The following is a 23,011-nucleotide window of genomic DNA, read 5'->3' on the forward strand; positions in this document are numbered from 1 at the left end:
ATAGTCAGTCTAGTCTAGTCTAGTCTATAGTCTATAGTCTAGTCTAGTCTAGTCTATAGTCTAGTCTATAGTCTAGTCTATAGTCTAGTCTATAGTCTAGTCTATAGTCTAGTCTATAGTCTAGTCTATAGTCTAGGTCTATAGTCTAGTCTATAGTCTAGTCTATAGTCTAGTCTATAGTCTAGTCTATAGTCTAGTCTATAGTCTAGTCTATAGTCTAGTCTATAGTCTAGTCTATAGTCTAGTCTATAGTCTAGTCTATAGTCTAGTCTATAGTCTAGCTATAGTCTAGTCTATAGTCTAGTCTATAGTCTAGTCTATAGTCTAGTCTATAGTCTAGTCTATAGTCTAGTCTATAGTCTAGTCTATAGTCTAGTCTATAGTCTAGTCTATAGTCTAGTCTATAGTCTAGTCTATAGTCTAGTCTATAGTCTAGTCTATAGTCTAGTCTATAGTCTAGTCTATAGTCTAGTCTATAGTCTAGTCTATAGTCTAGTCTATAGTCTAGTCTATAGTCTAGTCTATAGTCTAGTCTATAGTCTAGGCTATAGTCTAGTCTATAGTCTAGTCTATAGTCTAGTCTTAGTCTAGTCTATAGTCTAGTCTATAGTCTAGTCTAGTCTAGTCTATAGTCTAGTCTATAGTCTAGTCTATAGTTAGTCTATAGTCTAGTCTATAGTTAGCTATAGTCTAGTCTATAGTCTAGCTATAGTCTAGTCTATAGTCTAGTCTATAGTCTGTCTATAGTCTAGTCTATAGTCTAGTCTATAGTCTAGTCTATAGTCTAGTCTATAGTCTAGTCTATATGTTAGTCTATAGTCTAGTCTATAGTCTAGTCTATAGTCTAGTCTATAGTCTAGTCTATAGTCTAGTCTATAGTCTAGCTATAGTCTAGTCTATAGTCTAGTCTATAGTCTAGTCTATAGTCTAGTCTATAGACTAGACTAGACTGTTTTCGTAGATCTTAAAAAGCAGAATTTTCAAAAGGATATTAATAGAACGATGCAATATTTGGATTCTGATGATATTTGGGGCCTGCAGTAACTTCATTTCAAAAAAATTGTACCAACCGACAGACATATCTAGGTTGTTTTCATTATATATAAGGTTTAAGAATAAAGTGTATATCAAACTTATTTATACATAAATATATATACGATTTTCAGGAAGATGAAGTGTAAGATAAAGGCAACTATTGAAAGATTAAACAAGAGATACTTGAATTTTTTTGTAACTACTTATAGTTGAAAAATTAAAGGGCGTTAAACGTAAAATGAAAATTAAGTACTTATGCATACACATACTTATGTATGTATGAATTTATGTATGCAATTAATTTAATTAATATCTTTGTCATTATTTCTTAAATAAGTAAGACGTTGTAATTTGCTATTCGCAGCCTACATACAGATATATTTACATGTGTATGTATATAATTTGAATATTCCTACAACGTTATTGTGGGAAGGGTTTACGTGAATACTCATAAATAGGTTGATTACATTTAGCACATATTTTAAGTGACCAGAAATCCATAATTTATATGATGAATCGGTTTGCATTGGATCCTGGCAGTTTTGCAACAAGTGAATTTTGTGCTGCAGTTAAAAGAATTTTCAATCTTAATTTAATAAATATTTTAATGCAAAACCAAAAATTTCAGTTTACAAACACTTTTAATTCAAATTTAATCTTCTTTACACTTGTTTGCATTTTGCGCATAGTTTGCTTTAAACTCCTACTTTTTTCACTTTAAAAATTCATTTCTTTTTTTTTCAAACTAATTCTATTGAAAATATAAATATATAAGTGACTTAATCTTAAAGAAAATTTACTTTTAATACTTCAACTTACCAACTTATCATTCAGCAACTAGTATATCGTCTCAACTGTAAAGATATATAAGAAAGAAAACAAGAAAAAAAATTGAGAAAAATAATATTATTCGGAGAATAGAGGTTTTAAAAAGGGCAAAAGTTAAAAAGGAAAGATATATAATAGGTTATATTAAAAATGTAGTATACAAATATGATCTTTAGGTAGATTTTCGAAAGAGTGCCTTTATGGATTCTTGGGTCATATAAAATTGTCGAACTTTATCATGTCTAGTCTATAATGTAGTCTTTAGTCTTGTGTATAGTCAGGTCTATAGACTAGTCTATAGTCTAGTCTATAGTCTAGTCCATTGTCTAGTGTGTAGTCTACTCTGCAGACTAGTCTATAGTCTAGTCGATAGTCTAGTCGATAGTCTAGTCGATAGTCTAGTCGATAGTCTAGTCGATAGTCTAGTCGATAGTCTAGTCGATAGTCTAGTCTATAGTTTAGTCTTTTGTCTATTCTATAGTCTAGTCTATAGTCTAGTCTATAGCCCAGTCTATAGTCCAGTCTATAGTCTAGTCTATAGTCTAGGCTATACTCTAGTCTATTTTATAGTCTATTGTCTACAATATAGTCTAGTCGATAGTCAAGTCTATATTCTACACTATAGTCTAGTCTATAGTTAGTTTATAGCCTAGTATATAGTCTACTCCGCAGACTAGTCTATAGTCTAGTCCTTAGGCTAGTCGATAGTCTAGTCTATGGTTTAGTCTTTTGTCTAATATTTTTGTTTAGTCTATAGTCTAGTCTATAGTCTAGTCTATAGTCTAGTCTATAGTCTAGTCTATAGTCTAGTCTATAGTCTAGTCTATAGTCTAGTCTATAGTCTAGTCTACAGTCTAGTCTATAGTTTAGTCTATAGTCTAGTCTACAGTCTATAGTCTATTCTATAGTCTAGTCGATAGTCCAGTCTATAGTCTGGTCTACAGTCTAGTCTACAACCTAGTCTACAGTCTAGTCTATAGTCTAACCTACAGTCTAGTCTATAGTCTAGTCTATAGTCTAGTCTATAGTCTAGTCTATAGTCTAGTCTATAGTCTAGTCTATAGTCTAGTCTATAGTCTAGTCTATAGTCTATAGTCTAGTCTATAGTCTAGTCTATAGTCTAGTCTATAGTCTAGTCTATAGTCTAGTCTATAGTCTAGTCTATAGTCTAGTCTATAGTCTAGTCTATAGTCTAGTCTATAGTCTAGTCTATAGTCTAGTCTATAGTCTAGTCTATAGTCTAGTCTATAGTCTAGTCTATAGTCTAGTCTATAGTCTAGTCTATAGTCTAGTCTAGTTAGTCTATAGTCTAGTCTATAGTCTAGTCTATAGTCTAGTCTATAGTCTAGTCTATAGTCTAGTCTATAGTCTAGTCTATAGTCTAGTCTATAGTCTAGTCTATAGTCTAGTCTATAGTCTAGTCTATAGTCTAGTCTATAGTCTAGTCTATAGTCTAGTCTATAGTCTAGTCTATAGTCTAGTCTATACTAGTCTATAGTCTCTACTAGTCTAGTCTATAGTCTAGTCTATAGTCTAGTCTATAGTCTAGTCTATAGTCTAGTCTATAGTCTAGTCTATAGTCTAGTCTATAGTCTAGTCTATAGTCTAGTCTATAGTCTAGTCTAGTCTATAGTCTAGTCTATAGTAGTCTAGTAGTCCTATAGTCTAGTCTATGTCTAGTCTATAGTCAGTCTATAGTCTAGTCTATAGTCTAGTCTATAGTCTAGTCTATAGTCTAGTCTATAGTCTAGTCTATAGTCTAGTCTATAGTCTAGTCTATAGTCTAGTCTATAGTCTAGTCTATAGTCTAGTCTATAGTCTAGTCTATAGTCTAGTCTATAGTCTAGTCTATAGTCTAGTCTATAGTCTAGTCTATAGTCTAGTCTATAGTCTAGTCTATAGTCTAGTCTATAGTCTAGTCTATAGTCTAGTCTATAGTCTAGTCTATAGTCTAGTCTATAGTCTAGTCTATAGTCTAGTCTATAGTCTAGTCTATAGTCTAGTCTATAGTCTAGTCTATAGTCTAGTCTATAGTCTAGTCTATAGTCTAGTCTATAGTCTAGTCTATAGTCTAGTCTATAGTCTAGTCTATAGTCTAGTCTATAGTCTAGTCTATAGTCTAGTCTATAGTCTAGTCTATAGTCTAGTCTATAGTCTAGTCTATAGTCTAGTCTATAGTCTAGTCTATAGTCTATAGTCTAGTCTAGTCTATAGTCTAGTCTAGTCTATAGTCTATATAGTCTAGTCTAGTCTATAGTCTAGTCTAGTCTATAGTCTAGTCTAGTCTAGCTAGTCTAGTCTATAGTCTAGTCTAGTCTATAGTCTAGTCTAGTCTATAGTCTAGTCTATAGTCTAGTCTATAGTCTAGTCTAAGTCTATAGTCTAGTCTATAGTCTAGTCTAGTCTAGTCTATAGTCTAGTCTAGTCTATAGTCTAGTCTATAGTCTAGTCTATAGTCTAGTCTATAGTCTAGTCTATAGTCTAGTCTATAGTCTAGTCTATAGTCTAGTCTATAGTCTAGTCTATAGTCTAGTCTATAGTCTAGTCTATAGTCTAGTCTATAGTCTAGTCTATAGTCTAGTCTATAGTCTAGTCTATAGTCTAGTCTATAGTCTAGTCTATAGGCTAGTCTATAGTCTAGTCTATAGTCTAGTCTATAGTCTAGTCTATAGTCTATTCTATAGTCTAGTCTATAGTCTAGTCTATAGTCTAGTCTATAGTCTAGTCTATGATCTAGTCTATGTCTAGGTCTATAGTCTATAGTCTAGTCTATAGTCTAGTCTATAGTCTAGTCTATAGTCTAGTCTATAGTCTAGTCTATAGTCTAGTCTATAGTCTAGTCTATAGTCTAGTCTATGGTCTAGTCTATGGTCTAGTCTATAGTCTAGTCTATAGTCTAGTCTATAGTCTAGTCTATAGTCTAGTCTATAGTCTAGTCTATAGTCTAGTCTATAGTCTAGTCTAAAGTCTAGTCTATAGTCTAGTCTATAGTCTAGTCTATAGTCTAGTCTATAGTCTAGTCTATAGTCTAGTCTATAGTCTAGTCTATAGTCTAGTCTATAGTCTAGTCTAGTCTATAGTCTAGTCTAGTCTAGTCTAGTCTAGTCTAGTCTAGTCTAGTCTATAGTCTAGTCTAGTCTATGGTCTAGTCTAGTCTATAGTCTAGTCTAGTCTATAGTCTAGTCTAGTCTAGTCTAGTCTAGTCTAGTCTAGTCTAGTCTAGTCTATAGTCTAGTCTAGTCTATGGTCTAGTCTATAGTCTAGTCTAGTCTATAGTCTAGTCTAGTCTATAGTCTAGTCTAGTCTATAGTCTAGTCTATAGTCTGGTCTATAGTCTAGTCTATAGTCTAGTCTATATATAGTCTAGTCAATAGTCTAGTCTATAGTCTAGTCTAGAGTCTAGTCTTTAGTCTAGTCTATAGTCTAGTCTAGTATATAGTCTAGTATATAGTCTAGTATATAGTCTAGTCTATAGTCTAGTCTATAGACTAGTCTATGGTCTAGTCTATAGTCTAGTCTATAGACTAGTCTATAGCCTAGTCTATAGTCTAGTCTATAGAGGTTACCTTACAAAAAAACAATAGCAGTGTTAATACGGAACGTAACTGCGATAACACCTCATACAGTTTTATAATCGGTGATAATTGAATTCTAGGGATTTCGGAAAAAACACAGATTTATCAAATTATATTATTTTCGCTCAATTTAATTAAAACGAAAAAAATGGGAATAGTTATTGCAAATACATTTTAAGAGAAGTGTTAATATAAATAAATATTAATTGATTTCAGAGGATTTACGAAAAAAACTCAGTATTAAGCAATATAAAAAGGGACACAATATTTTTTTCACATCTCTCCTCTATACATTTATATGGAACGGAACAAATGTGCGAATACCATTAAAATATTATTTAAAAAATTAATGATGAATAATGTCATTTGACTTTTTCTCAAGTTTTTTTTTTCTTGAATTTCATTTAACTTTTGTCACCATATACTTATGTACATACAAGTTAATTTCCATTGAAATTAATAAAAACACATTTAAATCTTTTCATTTCAACTACATACACACATACATACACATGTTTTTTACTTGACAGTAATTTTAAATATCCATGCAAAAAGGAAAATGGAAAATTTTGAATGAATGTATTTGTATATTTTAAAATTAACCGAAAAGAAACACTTTTTATTGAAATTGAAAAGCCGAAAAAAAAATCAACTCCTCCGTAATTCACATAAATGTCATAAAAATACAGCAATCATAAAATGTAATACAAAATAGATTGAGATAAAAAAATTATTGAACCAAGCATTATCATTTACATAGTTCCATTTCTCTTATTACTTTAAAGTTTATAACTAACTTGATATGTACGGGCTATAGTATATTGACTAGTACAAGGACTAGTCTATGGATTGGTTTACAGACCAGACTATTATGTATATAGACTAGCCTACGGACCGGTCTATAGGCTAGTCTTATCTATTTACTAGACTGTTGACAATAGTTGAGTCTACAGTCTAGACTATAGTCAAGTCTATAGGCTATAGTCTAGTCTATAGTCTAGTCTATAGTCTAGTCTATAGTCTAGTCTATAGTCTAGTCTATAGTCTAGTCTACAGTCTAGTCTATAGTCTAGTCGATAGCCCAGTCTATAGTCTAGTCTATAGTCTAGTCTACAGTCTATAGTCTATTCTATAGTCTAGTCGATAGTCCAGTCTATAGTCTGGTCTACAGTCTAGTCTACAACCTAGTCTACAGTCTAGTCTATAGTCTAATCTACAGTCTAGTCTATAGTCTAGTCTATAGTCTAGTCTATAGTCTAGTCTATAATCTAGTCTATAGTCTAGTCTATAGTCTAGTCTACAGTCTAGTCTATAGTCTAGTCTATAGTCTAATCTATAGTCTAGTATATAGATAGTCTAGTCTATAGTATAGTCTATAGTCTAGTCTATAGTCTAGTCTATAGTCTAGTCTATAGTCTAGTCTATAGTCTATAGTCTAGTCTATATAGTCTAGTCTATAGTCTATACTAGTCTATAGTCTAGTCTATAGTCTAGTCTATAGTCTAGTCTATAGTCTAGTCTATAGTCTAGTCTATAGTCTAGTCTATAGTCTAGTCTATAGTCTAGTCTATAGTCTAGTCTATAGTCTAGTCTATAGTCTAGTATATAGTCTATAGTCTAGTCTATAGTCTAGTCTATAGTCTAGTCTATAGTCTAGTCTATAGTCTATCTAGTCTATAGTCTAGTCTATAGTCTAGTCTATAGTCTAGTCTATAGTCTAGTCTATAGTCTAGTCTATAGTCTAGTCTATAGTCTAGTCTATAGTCTAGTCTATAGTCTAGTCTATAGTCTAGTCTATAGTCTAGTCTATAGTCTAGTCTATAGTCTAGTCTATAGTCTAGTCTATAGTCTAGTCTATAGTCTAGTCTATAGTCTAGTCTATAGTCTAGTCTATAGTCTAGTCTATAGTCTAGTCTATAGTCTAGTCTATAGTCTAGTCTATAGTCTAGTCTATAGTCTAGTCTATAGTCTTAGTCTATAGTCTAGTCTATAGTCTAGTCTATAGTCTAGTCTATAGTCTAGTATAGTCTAGTCTATAGTCTAGTCTATAGTCTAGTCTAGTCTATAGTCTAGTCTATAGTCTAGTCTATAGTCTAGTCTATAGTCTAGTCTATAGTCTAGTCTATAGTCTAGTCTATAGTCTAGTCTATAGTCTAGTCTATAGTCTAGTCTATAGTCTAGTCTATAGTCTAGTCCTATAGTCTAGTCTATAGTCTAGTCTATAGGTCTAGTCTATAGTCTAGTCTATAGTCTAGTCTAGTCTAGTCTAGTCTATAGTCTAGTCTATAGTCTAGTCTATAGTCTAGTCTATAGTCTAGTCTATAGTCTAGTCTATAGTCTAGTCTATAGTCTAGTCTATAGTCTAGTCTATAGTCTAGTCTATAGCCTAGTCTATAGTCTAGTCTATAGTCTAGTCTATAGTCTAGTCTATAGTCTAGTCTATAGTCTAGTCTATAGTCTAGTCTATAGTCTAGTCTATAGTCTAGTCTATAGTCTAGTCTATAGTCTAGTCTATAGTCTAGTCTATAGTCTAGTCTATAGTCTAGTCTATAGTCTAGTCTATAGTTTAGTCTATAGTCTAGTCTATAGTCTAGTCTATAGTCTAGTCTATAGTCTAGTCTATAGTCTAGTCTATAGTCTAGTCTATAGTCTAGTCTATAGTCTAGTCTGTAACCTAGTCCATAATCTAGTCTATAACATAGCCAATAGTCTAGTTTATAGTCTAGTCTATATTCTAGTCTATAGTAAAATCTATAGTCTAGTCTATAGTCTAGCCTATAGTCTAGCTTATAGTCTTGTCTATAGTCTAGTCTCTAGTCTAGTCTATAGTCTAGTCTATAGCCTAGTCTATCGTGCAGTCTATAGCCTAATCTAAAGTCTAGTCCATAGTTTAGTCTATTGCCTAGTCCTTTAGTCTAGTCAGTAGCCTAGTTTATAGTCTAGTCTATAGTTGACTGTAGTCTTGTCTATAGTCTAGTCTATGGTCAAGTCAATAGTATAGTCTATAGTCTAGTGTATAGTCTAGTCTATGGTCTCAACTTATCTTGAGTTATCACATGGACTAGTACATGATGTAGTCTATGGACTAATCTGTTGACGAGTTTATGGACTAGCCTATTGACCAAGACCACCACTCTTGAAAGCACTTTGGGATGATGTAATAAAAATATTTACGTTATTTTTTTATATTACAAATTTCATTAATTTTTTTTTGTTATTTTTTTTTTTATTAATATTTTTTTCTTAACATAAACAGACAGACAAACATTTAATATAACAACTTAGATGTGTAAATGGAAATGATTTGGATCAATAACATGGGCGGGTTCTTCAGGATGAATAACAGAGGGACCTTTAATTCTAGCCTCATATTGACCTGGAATTAGTAATATAAACGATAATAAATATGAAGAACATAAATAATTGTACAATTATTACAAGGGAATTGTGCGTAAATTGTGGTAATAAAAATGTAAATTATATTACAAGCAATTTGTGTAATTGTTGTTGGACTTACCAATTATCTTTTGAATTATACTGTTGGCATCCAAACGTTGAGGTTGGCCATTAGCCAAGGCGGTCAAGCAGATAACGAAAGTCAACAAAACAGCGAAAATTACGAATTTTGACATTTTGTTTATTTAATTTAATTGTTATTTAACACGTAATTAGTTATAAAGAAAAGTTAAAAGTGAAGACTTAAAAACTTCTACTGTTTGTTTTGAGATTAAGATATTGATTACTATGATTGTGCCAAGTTTTCAAGGTATTTATATATATTTGAAAATCTTTTAGGGGATAAGAAATAAATAAACTAACACACCTACATACCTATGAATAAATTCTTTAAAATTTTGTTTAATTAAAGAAAACGTAAAACTAAAACAAACAAGACGTTATAAACAAGAATTATTCAAAAAAAAAAGAAAAAAAACAAATCGGTATTGGTCAAAAGGGAAATATTATTAATTAAAAAAAAAAACTTTTGTTTGCATTAATTCTGAAATATTTTCGAAAATACTCTTGTTTTGTTTTTATCTCTTGCTTTTGAAAAAAAAAGAAGAAAAGAACATTGTTTATGAGTTTGGGAATTCCAGCGTCTTAGAAGTGGCGTCAAACATTCCCCAATAAAAGCAAAACAAGTTGCGCTAAAGATGAAACGTGATCTTCAAAAATTTCTATCTTTATTTTGTCACTTCTATAGAGTTGTTGTTGCTGTTCTTATTATTATTACTGCAAAATATTTATACGTTAGAATATTCTTTTTATTAACCCTTATCTAATATAAAACTTTAAGAAAAAAAAAATAATAATACTAAATAACAACAAAGGTAGTTGGTATATTTAGAAGTCTTTTATTAAACCAGTTTAGCAGACGCCAGAAGATGTTTATCATTTTGGTTATAGTGTTAAAAAAAATATTTGTTTAGTTTTTTTCTTAATATAACAAACAATAAAAACAATAATCAATTGAAAAGCTTTAGGAATTCTTTTACCTCATTAGATAGTTTACCGAATAAAATACACCTTGAGAAATTTGTAAACCGGGTAACCCACTTGATATGTGGGGCTAAATCGTAGAAAACTATAGCCATATACCCTTTAACATAAAAATCTGTTGTAAGACGAAGCCACTTTGTGGTAATTTTCGTACATGGTCCATGTACAAGCTTTTTCCTCAAGTCCTCCAACTATCTAATCTCGTACCATTGCTGCCCCGTTGCTTAACTGCCGAGATACCGAAACATCAATTCCATTTACAACCACGCAAACGGAATCGGTAGACCGAAATACGATTCCATCAAATAAGTCAATTACAAGTTCTTACTCACACTGAGGTTAGTCTAGTATGAATTGAGTCAACCCTAAACATACCTTGACAAAAAAGGAAAATTTAATTATATCACTTGTATAAGATACCATTCATACATCACCATTTAACCCAGCATCTCTCTCTCAATTATCGGAAAACATTTGATACATTCAATCTAAGGTGAGGTCCACATTTCCGCGTAAATACATTTAATATCATATACACTTGATATCAACTCATTGCTGACGCTTAACCCCACAGTCACTCCTCTGCGTGATGTCTGCGGTCTTTTTCGGCAACACCACCACCGAACTTATTCCGAAATATAGATCAGACTTTTAATCTACGTTCTCTTTCCAAGAGTCCGAAACTCTAGCCTGTGGGCCATCGGTTCCTGCTTAGCCCCACAGTGACCCCTCTGCGTGATGTCTGCGGTCTTTTTCGACTTATACCGAAATATAGATTTCACCGTGTATCAGAGTTTTTACCTACATTCCTTTCCCGCAAATTTGGTTTTAAACTACAGCCACTACGTGCACACCGAAGGGACCATACCAATAAACGGGACTAGACAAAGTCCGAAACTCTACCCTATTGGGCTATTGGTTCCAGTTTAGCCCCACAGTGACTCCTCTGCGTGATGCCTGTAGTCTTTTTCGACTAATTCCGAAATATAGATTTCACCGTGTATCAGACATTTAACCTACATTCTCTTTCCCAGAGTGTGGGTTTACTCTACAGCTACCACGTGCACACCGAAGATAAAAAGTCGATGCTTCGATTATTTTAAAGACGCTATATAGAATCCTAATCACCAGTTTATAATCCCGGCAGACTAGAGCTCCTGGAAGCAACTCTTTTCCCCCCGGACTGTAATCACATCAAGATGTCATTAGGTAACATGCTTCCTGGGCGAGTAATAAGGTATATAAGTCTTTTCCGATCCTATATATACTTTATTTCCCGAGTACTTATATATATCGGCGTCGATGTAGCCGTGTCCGTCTGTCTATCCATCTGTCTGTCTGTCCGTGTGCATGTTGTAATCAGTTTTTAGAATTCGTCAGATATCTGCGAAATCCGAATATTCAATATTTATCTCAGACATGTTTTCGAGAAGATCGCTTCATTAATAACTGATATATAGGCAAAATTCCGATACAACTCATGAAAATATTACGGTTTTTCTTATTAGGTTTTGTCACAAGCCTTTTCTTTCGTAAAGGGCTTAATATGGTTGAAAATTATTACAATCGGTTCTAAATTTCATACAAATATACATAATCCCGGAACAGGGATCTTTTGTGAATAACTCCCTCTAGAATATCGTAATAACATTTTGCACATATAAATGGAATATCAATAGAAATTGTATTATCTATGGATCGGTCCATAATTGACCATGGCTCCCAAATAAAGAACACTTCCGAAAAGCAATTAAACGAATATAATTCAGTAACAAATAACCATGTGGGAATAAAATCTAACACTAATCTGTTCTGAACATATACGAATTATTGAGGGGGTCGGTCCATAGCTTCCACTATAAAGTCCACTGCAGAAAATCACTTATTCGTAAAAAATTCATGATTAATAATGTTATTGGGTCAGAATTATACTCGAATAGGGTTTGTTTATATACAAATAGTTCTGGATCGGTTCTTTAGGGGTTTGCGAATATGATTTTCATATACATATGTATACAAATCGTTCGTTATGACGAATTTCATCATAGTAAAGTTGTTTATAAAGAAATTAACGACATTCAAGCGATATGCTGAGGAGGACCTAGCATGGGGGCTAGTGTCAAATGAGGCCCGATCAGTACGATTTATGAAAATATCATTTACATAAAATAGGCGCAACTATTTTTGTTGCGACATTGGTATATGTATTTGACATAATTATAAGTTCCCAAAATTTGTCAGGTGTACTCAAGGTATGTGGAACCATTAAAATCAACTAGTTTTCAAAATAACCCCTTTTGTTTCTTTCAGCGTATGAAAGCGAAAAATATTTTATTAAATACCATGCATAATTTTTTAATATTTTTAATAATAAATTAAAATTTTAAAAAAACCGGCTACTTTCATTAAAAATTTGAATTGATTTTTAACTTTTTTTTTTGTTATTTTTTTGTAGTTGATGAAAGCTAACACTTATAGAAATATATATTTGATTATTTTGTTGTCATTGTTTTTGTTGTTGTTATATTTTTTATAAATATTATTGTTTATTAGAAAATAAAATTTTTTTGATATTTGTGAGAAGAAAGAATGAAATATTAAATAATTTTGTGTGTGTTTTATGAAGCGATTTTTATGGTTATTATAGCCTTCACCTTTGTAAGAAGGGTATATATGAGTTTGTCATTCCCTTTGTAATTTCTAAAATATAACTATTAGACCCCGAGTCGATTTAGCCATGTTCGTCTGTCCGTCTGTCTATTCGTATGTAAGTTCAAATCAGTTTTCAGAAGACCCCTGGTATCTAGGAAATCTAAGTCTTCTATAATTCTGTCAGTTATGATTTCTAGAAGAACTCTAGAGATATGAGCAAAATTTCAAAACATATGTACATATATTCTGGAGTCGATTTAGCCATGTTCGTCTGTCCGTCTATCTATTCGTATGTAAGTTCAAATCAGTTTTCAGAAGACCCCTGATATCTAGGAAATCTAAGTCTTCTATAATTATGTCACTTACGTTCTTTAGAAAAAACTCTATAATCATCAAAATCGGTCCATAAATAAGCGAGATATGAGCAAAATTCCAAAACAACCCATGAAAATATTGCGTTTTTTTCTCATTCTTGTTTAGTTTTTTTTCAGAAATTTTGTCACAAGTCTTTTCTTTTGATCAGGACTAAACATGATTAAAAAATATTAGAATCGGTTCAAAATTTCCTATAGCACCCATACAAATTTACATACTTAGGGGAAAAAAAAGATCTATTGTTAATAACTCCCTTTAAAAAAAAAGGTCTTAGCATAAAATTTTGCACACATAAATCAATAGAAATTGTATTATCAGCTAAAATCTCTATGGGTCCTTAATTGACCATAGCTGCCAGTTCTCTTCTGAATATCACTTAATAGTAAATAGTAATAAACTCATGAATTTATAATAAAATCGGTACAAAATTGGACTCGTATATACTCGTGTATATGCAAATCATTCTGTGAAAGTTTATAATTGACCATAGCTCCCATATAAAGCCCTCTGCCGAAAATCACTTAATTGTATATAACTCATTAATTTATAATGATATCGGGATAAAATTTGACTCGAATTTGTTTTGTTTATATAGATATCATTCTGTGAAAGTTTATCCCGATCTGCCCATAATTGACCATAGCTTCCGTATAAAGCCCTCTGCCGAAAATCACTTAATTGCATATAACTCATTAATTTATAATGATATCGGGATAAAATTTGATTTGAATTTGTTTTGTATATATAATATATATATATATATTTGACCATAGCTCCCGTATAAAGCCCTCTGCCAAAAATCACTTAATCGTACATAACTCATGAACTTATAATGATATCGGGTTAAAATTTGTCTAGAATTTGTTTTGTATATATAGAAATCAATCTTTGAATTTATCCCGATCTGCCCATAATTGACCATAGCTTCCAGATAAAGCCGAAAATCACTTAATTGTAAATAACTTATGAATTTATAATGATATCAGGATAAATTTTGACTTGAATTTGTTTTGTATATATAGAAATCATTCTGGGAAAGTTTATACCGATCTGCCCATAATTGACCATAGCTCTCATATAAAGCCCTCTGCCGAAAATCACTTAATCGTACATAACTCATGAATTTATAATGATATCAGGATAAAATTTGACTCGAATTTGTTTTGTATATATAAAAATCATTTTGAGAAAGTTTATACCGATTGGCCCGATAATAGCTCCCAAAGAAAGCCTTCTTATGAACATTAATTTAACTCATTACTTTATTATATCCTCCACCGGGGCATGTTAGCTTGATAAACTTCTGCCATCTTGGTGTGATTGCAATCTGTGGGAAAAGTGAATGCTAACAGTACCTCTAGTCTGCCGGGACTATAAACAAAAGCCGAGGATACAGCCTTTCCTTGGTATTATTTGATTTGGGGCCGTAGCAGAGAGCCATATTATCTGGTATCAGGGATACGGTTACTTTTGTCTTGTCCCGGTTATTGCTGAGGTCCCTTCGAGGTGCACGTGGAATGCTGAAGAGGAGAATGTTCGGCAACAGCCGAAGAGACAATACATATCCGGCAGAGAAGTGATTGTGGGGCATAAGTTGGAGACAAGTGTTTATGACACGGGATGGATGTAGAGGTATGAGGTCCTTACACACACGTGTATATAGACTGAGTGTGTCGGATGTTGTTATCAACGAATGTGTATGTCGGGTAAATGAGAAGTTTGCTGGATTGAATGGTTGTGGATGTCAGGTACAAGTGAATACATTGAATTTTCATTCCTTGTCAGGGTATGTTAAGGATGTACTACCAGACTTATCACAGTCTCACAGTGTATTTTCTGTAGGTAAAAACTTGTCTTTGACTTATTAGATGGATTCGTATTTCGATCTATCGATTACGTCTGTTATATATGCAAATTATTCTGAGACCCTTTTTCTAGATCGGTCCATTATTGTTTTCAAAATATCTATAAATATTGGACTTGTTTTAAAAAAACTGGCTTATAGATACAGGGTATTTAAGATTCGGCATTGCCGTATATATCAATAGAAATTGCTTTTATTAGGCTTTTTATTTTAGTAGTCTCCCGGTTTGTCATGTTTTTTTTTTTTTTTTTTTTTTTTGAAATAATTTAATTTAAACCATTTTATTACGAAATAATTTGTGTAAACGTAAATCTAGGAATTAAGTACCAACGTCATTATTTAAATATTCATTTTATTAGTTGATATTGTGGACCCATAAAACTATTATCTTTTTTTTATTATTATTTTATCTCTTTTTTTCGGTTTATTAATAATTTATGGCATCGATTAGGTTCAAATTAATATTGTTGTTGGTTTTTTAAAAGTTCATTGGTCGTTTTTTACCGGTGTTTTGAAATTGTTTTTTGTTGGCGCCGACATCAACAATATGATTTATTTGCTAAAAAAAAATCTTTGTCTAATTGTGTGTTTGTGTCAATATATAATTTTGAAATTGTTTGTTTTAGATGTTTGCAAATAACAAATGAAATAAGTCAAAATTCAACACAATTTCTATCATTAAATAAATATTTGTCAATTCAATTGAAGCATAACAATTATACATATTTTTTATTATAAAGGCAATATTTAAGTTGTTTGATCTAAAAACAAAATATTTTTTGATTTCTTAAATTTTTAATAAATTTTATCGTTATTTCTTTATTTTTTAGTTTCCATTATTTTCAATAAAATTTAAATTGTAATTGTACACACACAATTTACTTTTCCCATTTTCATTAATTTTCTTGTAAAAAAAAGTTGTTTCAATTAAAAACTTTAATATGTATATCAAATTAAAACTATACTCAATTAAAACAATTTCATTATTTATCTAAATAGTAAATAAAAAAAGTTATATGTAAAAATTACAATATTTATGAAATTTAATTAACTTTTATCATAATTATTATATTGATACCATTTAAATCAAATAAATAATGCTAATGCCATACCATACATACGTATCAATGTATGTGTAAAACCATAATAGTATAGTAATGCATGCAAATGTGTACTTAAGCTTGTGGTAATAGAACTAAACGGTAATTTGTAATCTTTACTACCATAAGTCATAAATACAATAGTATAAAATATGTACATATATATACATTAGGGTGGCGCTGTTTTTACCGGGAAGAATTGATGTTTCAACAGAAAGTGAAAGTTTAGTTCAGCTTACCGCTTCTCAAAATTATTGTTCTAGACTCAATATAGACTAGGCTACCAAATATATAATAGACTATTGACTAGACTATAAACTTGATTATGTACTAGACTATAGACTAGACTATATACTAGCCTACAAACTAACCTACAAACTAGACTATAGACTAGTCTATAGACTAGACTAGACTGGACTATAGACTAGACTATAGACTAGACTATAGCCTAGACTATGGACTAGACTATAGACTAGGCTAAAGACTAGACTATAAACTAGATTATGTACTAGATTATGTACTAAACTATAGACTAGCATACAAACTAGACTATAGACTAGACTAGACCATAGACTAGACTATAGACTAGACTATAGACTAGACTATAGACTAGACTATAGACTAGACTATAGACTAGACTATAGACTAGACTATAGACTAGATTATAGACTAGACTATAGACTAGACTATAGACTAGACTATAGACTAGACTATAGACTAGATTATAGACTAGACTATAGACTAGACTATAGACTAGACTATAGACTAGACTATAGACTAGACTAGACTATAGACTAGACTATAGACTAGACTATAGACTAGACCATAGACTAGACTATAGACCAGACTATAGACTAGACTATAGACTAGACTATAGACTAGACTATAGACTATACTATAGACTAGACTATAGACTAGACTATAGACTAGACTATAGACTAGACTATAGACCAGACTATAGACTAGACTATAGATTAGACTATAGACTAGACTATAGACTAGACTATAGACTAGACTATAGACTAGACTATAGACTAGACTATAGACCAGACTATAGACTAGACTATAGACTAGACTATAGACTAGACTATAGACTAGACTATAGACTAGACTATAGACTAGACTATAGACTAGACTATAGACTAGACTATAGACTAGACAATAGACTAGACTATAGACTAGACTATAGACTAGACTATAGACTAGACAATAGACTAGACTATAGACTAGACTATAGACTAGACTATAGACTAGACTAGACTATAGACTAGACTATAGACTAGACTATAGACTAGACTATAGACTAGACTATAGACTAGACTATAGACTAGACTATAGACTAGACTATAGACTAGACTATAGACTAGACTATAGACTAGACTATAGACTAGACTATAGACTAGACTATAGACTAGACTATAGACTAGACTATAGACTAGACTATAGACTAGACTATAGACTAGACTATAGACTAGACTATAGACTAGACTATAGACTAGACTATAGACTAGACTATAGACTAGACTATAGACTAGACTATAGACTAGACTATAGACTAGACTATAGACTAGACTATAAACTAGACTATAGACTAGACTATAGACTAGATTATAGACTAGACTATAGACTAGACTATAGACTAGACTATAAACTAGACTATAGACTAGACTATAGACTAGACTATAGACTAGACTATAGATTAGACTATAGATTAGACTATAGACTAGACTATAGACTAGACTATAGACTAGACTATAGACTAGACTATAGACCAGACTATAGACTAGACTATAGACTAGACTATAGACTAGACTATAGACTAGACTATAGACTAGACTATAGACTAGACTATAGACTAGACTATAGACTAGACTATAGACTAGACTATAGACTAGACTATAGACTAGACTATAGACTAGACTATAGACTAGACTATAGACTAGACTATAGACTAGACTATAGACTAGACTATAGACTAGACTATAGACTAGACTATAGACTAGACTATAGACTAGACTATAGACTAGACTATAGACTAGACTATAGACTAGACTATAGACTAGACTATAGACTAGACTATAGACTAGACTATAGACTAGACTATAGACTAGACTATAGACTAGACTATAGACTAGACTATAGACTAGACTATAGACTAGACTATAGACTAGACTATAGACTAGACTATAGACTAGACTATAGACTAGACTATAGACTAGACTATAGACTAGACTATAGACTAGACTATAGACTAGACTATAGACTAGACTATAGACTAGACTATAGACTAGACTATAGACTAGACTATAGACTAGACTATAGACTAGACTATAGACTAGACTAGACTATAGACTAGACTATAGACTAGACTATAGACTAGACTATAGACTAGACTATAGACTAGACTATAGACTAGACTATAGACTAGACTATAGACTAGACTATAGACTAGACTATAGACTAGACTATAGACTAGACTATAGACTAGACTATAGACTAGACTATAGACTAGACTATAGACTAGACTATAGACTAGACTATAGACTAGACTATAGACTAGACTATAGACTAGACTATAGACTAGACTATAGACTAGACTATAGTCTATACACTAGACTTCAGACTACAAAAGTTAGAAAAAGTACAGAAAATGTCGTGCTGGTACCGTGGTCTATTGTCAAGATTATATTTTACAGTCCCGACTATAGAATATAATCCAGAACATCTATATCCATACTTGGTCTCGACTATAATCTGCAGTCCAGGCTATTGTCTTTAATCCAGATTTACTATGTAGTCTAGATTATAGCCGATATGCCAGACTATAGTTCATAATCCAGTATATACTCTCTAGCCCACACTATAGTATAGTTTCAATAGACTACAGTCCATAGTCCAGATTATAGTTCATACTAAATGCTATAAATAGTAACGAAAAAATATGCATTTCTATTGTAAGTCATATAACCTTTTTAATTTTGTTTTTCAAACGAAAATAATTATGCCTTAAGAATAAATTTTATATTTTCTATTTATTTAAAATCAATTTGTTAGGTCAGAACCTCTTGAATTAATCAATTCTCATAAATTACTTCTATTGCATAGTCGTAAATTTTGAGGTTAGTACAATAAATATAAAATTAATTCACTCTAATATTAAAAAACAGAAACAATCTCAAGGCATTAAGTAAGTCGTAAAACAAAATCTTGATTTATTAAGTCATATGTATACATATGTATGTGCATATAAAGTAATATCCTTGCATAAATATAGACATATACATATGTATGTGTATACATATGTTTATGTGTTTGCTTAAAGAAATTTGTGTATTTATTAAACAATTTTAAGGAATTATTTATTTAAGAAAATTTTATACGATTTATCGTATAAAATCATATTAAAATATGTGTTCGTTAATGCTGTTGTTTATAATGTACTAAATTAATGTTTCGACATTCATTACTACTACATACAAACATACATATTATGTAAGTAATTATTTAAAAAAAAAATCATTCAAAGTTTTAATTCTGAAAATTATAGCAGATAATTAGTATTTTCTTTCGTGGAATTAATTTCTTTAGCTGTTAAAAATAAAATTTGTATTCAAAGCCACAAAAGAATAAAAATGCTTTTCAATGGCTATTGCAAACCATCTAGATAACACAGTTAGACGAAATAAAGTGATATAGAACAGAGTTCCCTGAAATTTTTAAAAAAGAATTTACCATAAAGACATTACCTGGAATTACTCTCATAATGTACAGTTAAAGATGTATTATAACACACAGTAACAGTGTATGAGTAAAATTCCTTAAAACGTATGTTTGGACCATATGAAATTAAGACCCACATATCGCAGAAAAAAGTGATCAAACCAAATAGTGGTCAGACGGGGTCAACTTAGGACTATAAGGCGAATGATGCAAAACCATGCAACTACTACTTCTTTGTAAAATTTGGCCGATCGTTTTCATAATGTAATGGAATGTTACGCTTTCATGTACTCTCTCTTAGAAAAGAATAATATGTGATCGACATACATACATACATATATCAAAAAAATAATGGTCGAAATGTGGATTTAGAACTTTTACAAATTTTGCCTGTAACCATTGCTTATCATAACTTATTTCATTATTTGGGAATTTTTTAAGAATCGTATTATTTTGATAACTTTTAAATAACATAATTTATTGGTAAATTGATTAACTTTCTCATTTTATTTCAATCAGAAAATTTCCAATTTTCTTCCCAAATTTTCGCAAAATTAAGTTCAATTTACTTTAAAAAGAATGAAGTTTAAAACTTCTGCAAAGAAAAACAATAAAACAAATGTGACAAACTCATGAACATTAGGGTGTCCCGTAACTAAAATTGTCTTATGTTGGACAACCCACCACCGCTTTCTTCTGATTCCTAAGAAAGAAGCAGATGACAATTTAAGAACATGGCGGACCAAGTCTTTGCTTGAGAACATAAGAGACGAAATTGGTAACAACTAACGAACTAACTACTAACGAACTAACTAACTAACTACTAAATAACTAACTACCTAAATAACTAACTAATAACTAACTACTAACTAACTAACTAACTAACTAACTAACACCTAACTAACTAACTAACTAACGAACTAACTCGAACTATTACTAACTGAACTACTTAACTAACTAACCTAACATAAACTAACTAACTAACTAACTAACTAACTAACTAACTAACTACTACTAACTAACTAACTACTAACTAACTAACTAACTAACTACTAACTACTAACTACTAACTAACTAACTAACTAACTAACTAACTAACTAACTAACTAACTAACTAACTAACTAACTAACTAACTAACTAACTAACTAACTAACTAACTAACTAACTAACTAACTAACTAACTAACTAACTAACTAACTAACTAACTACTAACTAACTAACTAACTAACTACTAACTACTAACTAACTAACTACTAACTAACTAACTAACTAACTAACTAACTAACTAACTAACTACTAACTAACTAACTAACTAACTAACTAACTAACTAACTAACTAACTAACTACTAACTACTAACTAACTAACTAACTGACTAACTAACTAACTAACTAACTAACTAACTAACTAACTAACTAACTAACTAGGTCTATAGTCTACAGTCAAGACTATAGACTATAGTCCCGACTACAGTCTATAGGACACACTATAGTCTTTTTTCAAGACTATAGTCTTTTGTCTAGACCATAGTCCAGGCTATAGTCTATAGTCCAGACTTTAGTTTATAGTCTAGACTATAGTTTATACCCCACGCTATAGTCTGTAATCTAGAATATAATTTATAGGCCCACTATAGTCTATAGTTCCGACTACAGTCCTGGCTATGGGCTTTTGTCCAGATTTTAGTCTTTTCTGCAGACTACAGTATAGACCATAGCTTGTAGTATAGACTATAGTTTATTGTATAGGTTATAGTCTATAATTGCGACTATACTCTATACTATAGCATGTATTATAGGCTAAACTCCATACTCTAGACTATAGTCCTTAGTTCCGACTATAAGCTTCAGTTGCCACTACTATGGACCCCACTATAGCCTATAGACCCGACAAGATTCTATAGTACCAACTAGAATCTGTAGTCCCGTCTAGAGTCTACAGACTCGACTATATTCTATAAAGCCGTCTATAGTCTATAGAGCCGACTACAGTCTATTATGTTATGTGTTTGGCATTGTCTATTATATTACTTTTAAGGACTAGCTGCAGTAGAACATTTTCCAACAAAAAATCGATTTTAAATATTTTGGTTGTTACAACTTTTTTACATTTCAATTGACGAAATTCAATACTTTACTTTTAAATAGAATCTAAAAGCTTTTAAATTTAATCTAAAAATTTTATTTTTAGTTGGAAATATTCACAAAGTTTGGACATCCTAATGTACATCGTTTACCAGAAACATATGTAGTTATATTCATTCTACCGTATCAAGTTTTTCAAAATTTCTTACTGCAACTACATTAATCATTGGCAAATACTTATGGTACTACAGTGTTAGTCAAAAGTTATGTTATTGTATTTACACGAAATTCTATCAGTTCTTTTATCTAGTTGCTACTTCTGTTTTTATATCAGAGAGATGAAATACAAAAATATATCATTATAATGGAAACGGGAAAAAAATCATATTTATTTCCATGGAGACCAAGAGCTTATTTTTTTTTTTATTTATATAGAGTGTAGATTCTTTATTTACCTCTCCTTAGATGAGGACAATTTTTTATATATAATATACATACATATATATGTATGTACACAGTACATACAAACCACAGGTAAAGTAATTATTATTATTTTTTTTTCTCATCATTGCAAAAGGTTAAAGGCTACAACAGGAATATTACGCTTTAATAACTAACTAAAAATAATGTACAAGGATTAGACCTGCTTTAAATTTAATTCATTAGTATGAGTAAAATATTAAAATCTAACACCTTGTTTTAAACTTATACGAAGTTTATATTTATAACACGTCAACGAAGTCAACGAAGAGAAATTAAAGATAAACATTGACCAACTTCTTTAACTTTATTCATACAAAGTACTAAAACTTTTGTTAAAGTCTTATCTTATCTACTACTACATACAAACATACATACACATATAACACTAATTTTAATAACTCTGATCTTTATGATCGAGCCATTTTAAGTTTTATTACCAATATTCCAGTTTCTTTTTTTTGTAGCCTATCGTAGAATCGAATTTGATAGACTTTTATTTTATTTATGACTTTCACTGTTATAGACATTTATGCCCCTATATGTATTATTTCTGCATCCGAAGAGTACTTTGATAAAGTATACAATAAAAAGCATTTTTCACTAAGTGCCCTGAAAAAAATATATACTCATACAGGAATTGTATGAATACTTTTTGTTTTTCTTAATCCTGCAACGATACATTTGGTTTGGGGCTTTAAAGTTTTATTACTTCTTTTCGTTATCCTGTTTGTACATATGTATGTCGAAAACGTATGTGTATTTAGGTATTTTTAGAATTGTTAATTTTATTCCTCC

The 23,011-nt window shown here is 31.1% G+C and overlaps 2 protein-coding genes across 2 annotated transcripts in view; both read right to left on the minus strand.

Moving 5' to 3' along the window:
• Positions 1 to 23,011, minus strand: part of LOC119602963 (sex peptide receptor) — a 185,354-nt gene that overhangs the window by 57,075 nt on the left and 105,268 nt on the right. Inside the window, 1 exon segment of the mRNA XM_037954794.1 lies at positions 1,855 to 1,889. The gene's annotated coding sequence lies outside the window, so the exon portion shown is untranslated.
• On the minus strand, positions 8,643 to 9,178 carry LOC119602965. The gene is made up of 2 exons (XM_037954797.1): positions 8,956 to 9,178; positions 8,643 to 8,814 (listed from the first exon to the last, which is right to left on the minus strand). Exons 1-2 carry the CDS (start codon positions 9,068 to 9,070, stop codon positions 8,720 to 8,722), a joined length of 210 nt encoding a protein of 69 aa, XP_037810725.1. The 5' UTR covers positions 9,071 to 9,178; the 3' UTR covers positions 8,643 to 8,719.

Source organism: Lucilia sericata, unplaced genomic scaffold (genome assembly GCF_015586225.1).
Source record: "Lucilia sericata isolate MDLA Ls3-8-SP2 unplaced genomic scaffold, ASM1558622v1 Contig000266F_arrow, whole genome shotgun sequence".
In the NCBI taxonomy this organism is placed as follows: Eukaryota; Metazoa; Arthropoda; class Insecta; order Diptera; family Calliphoridae; genus Lucilia; species Lucilia sericata.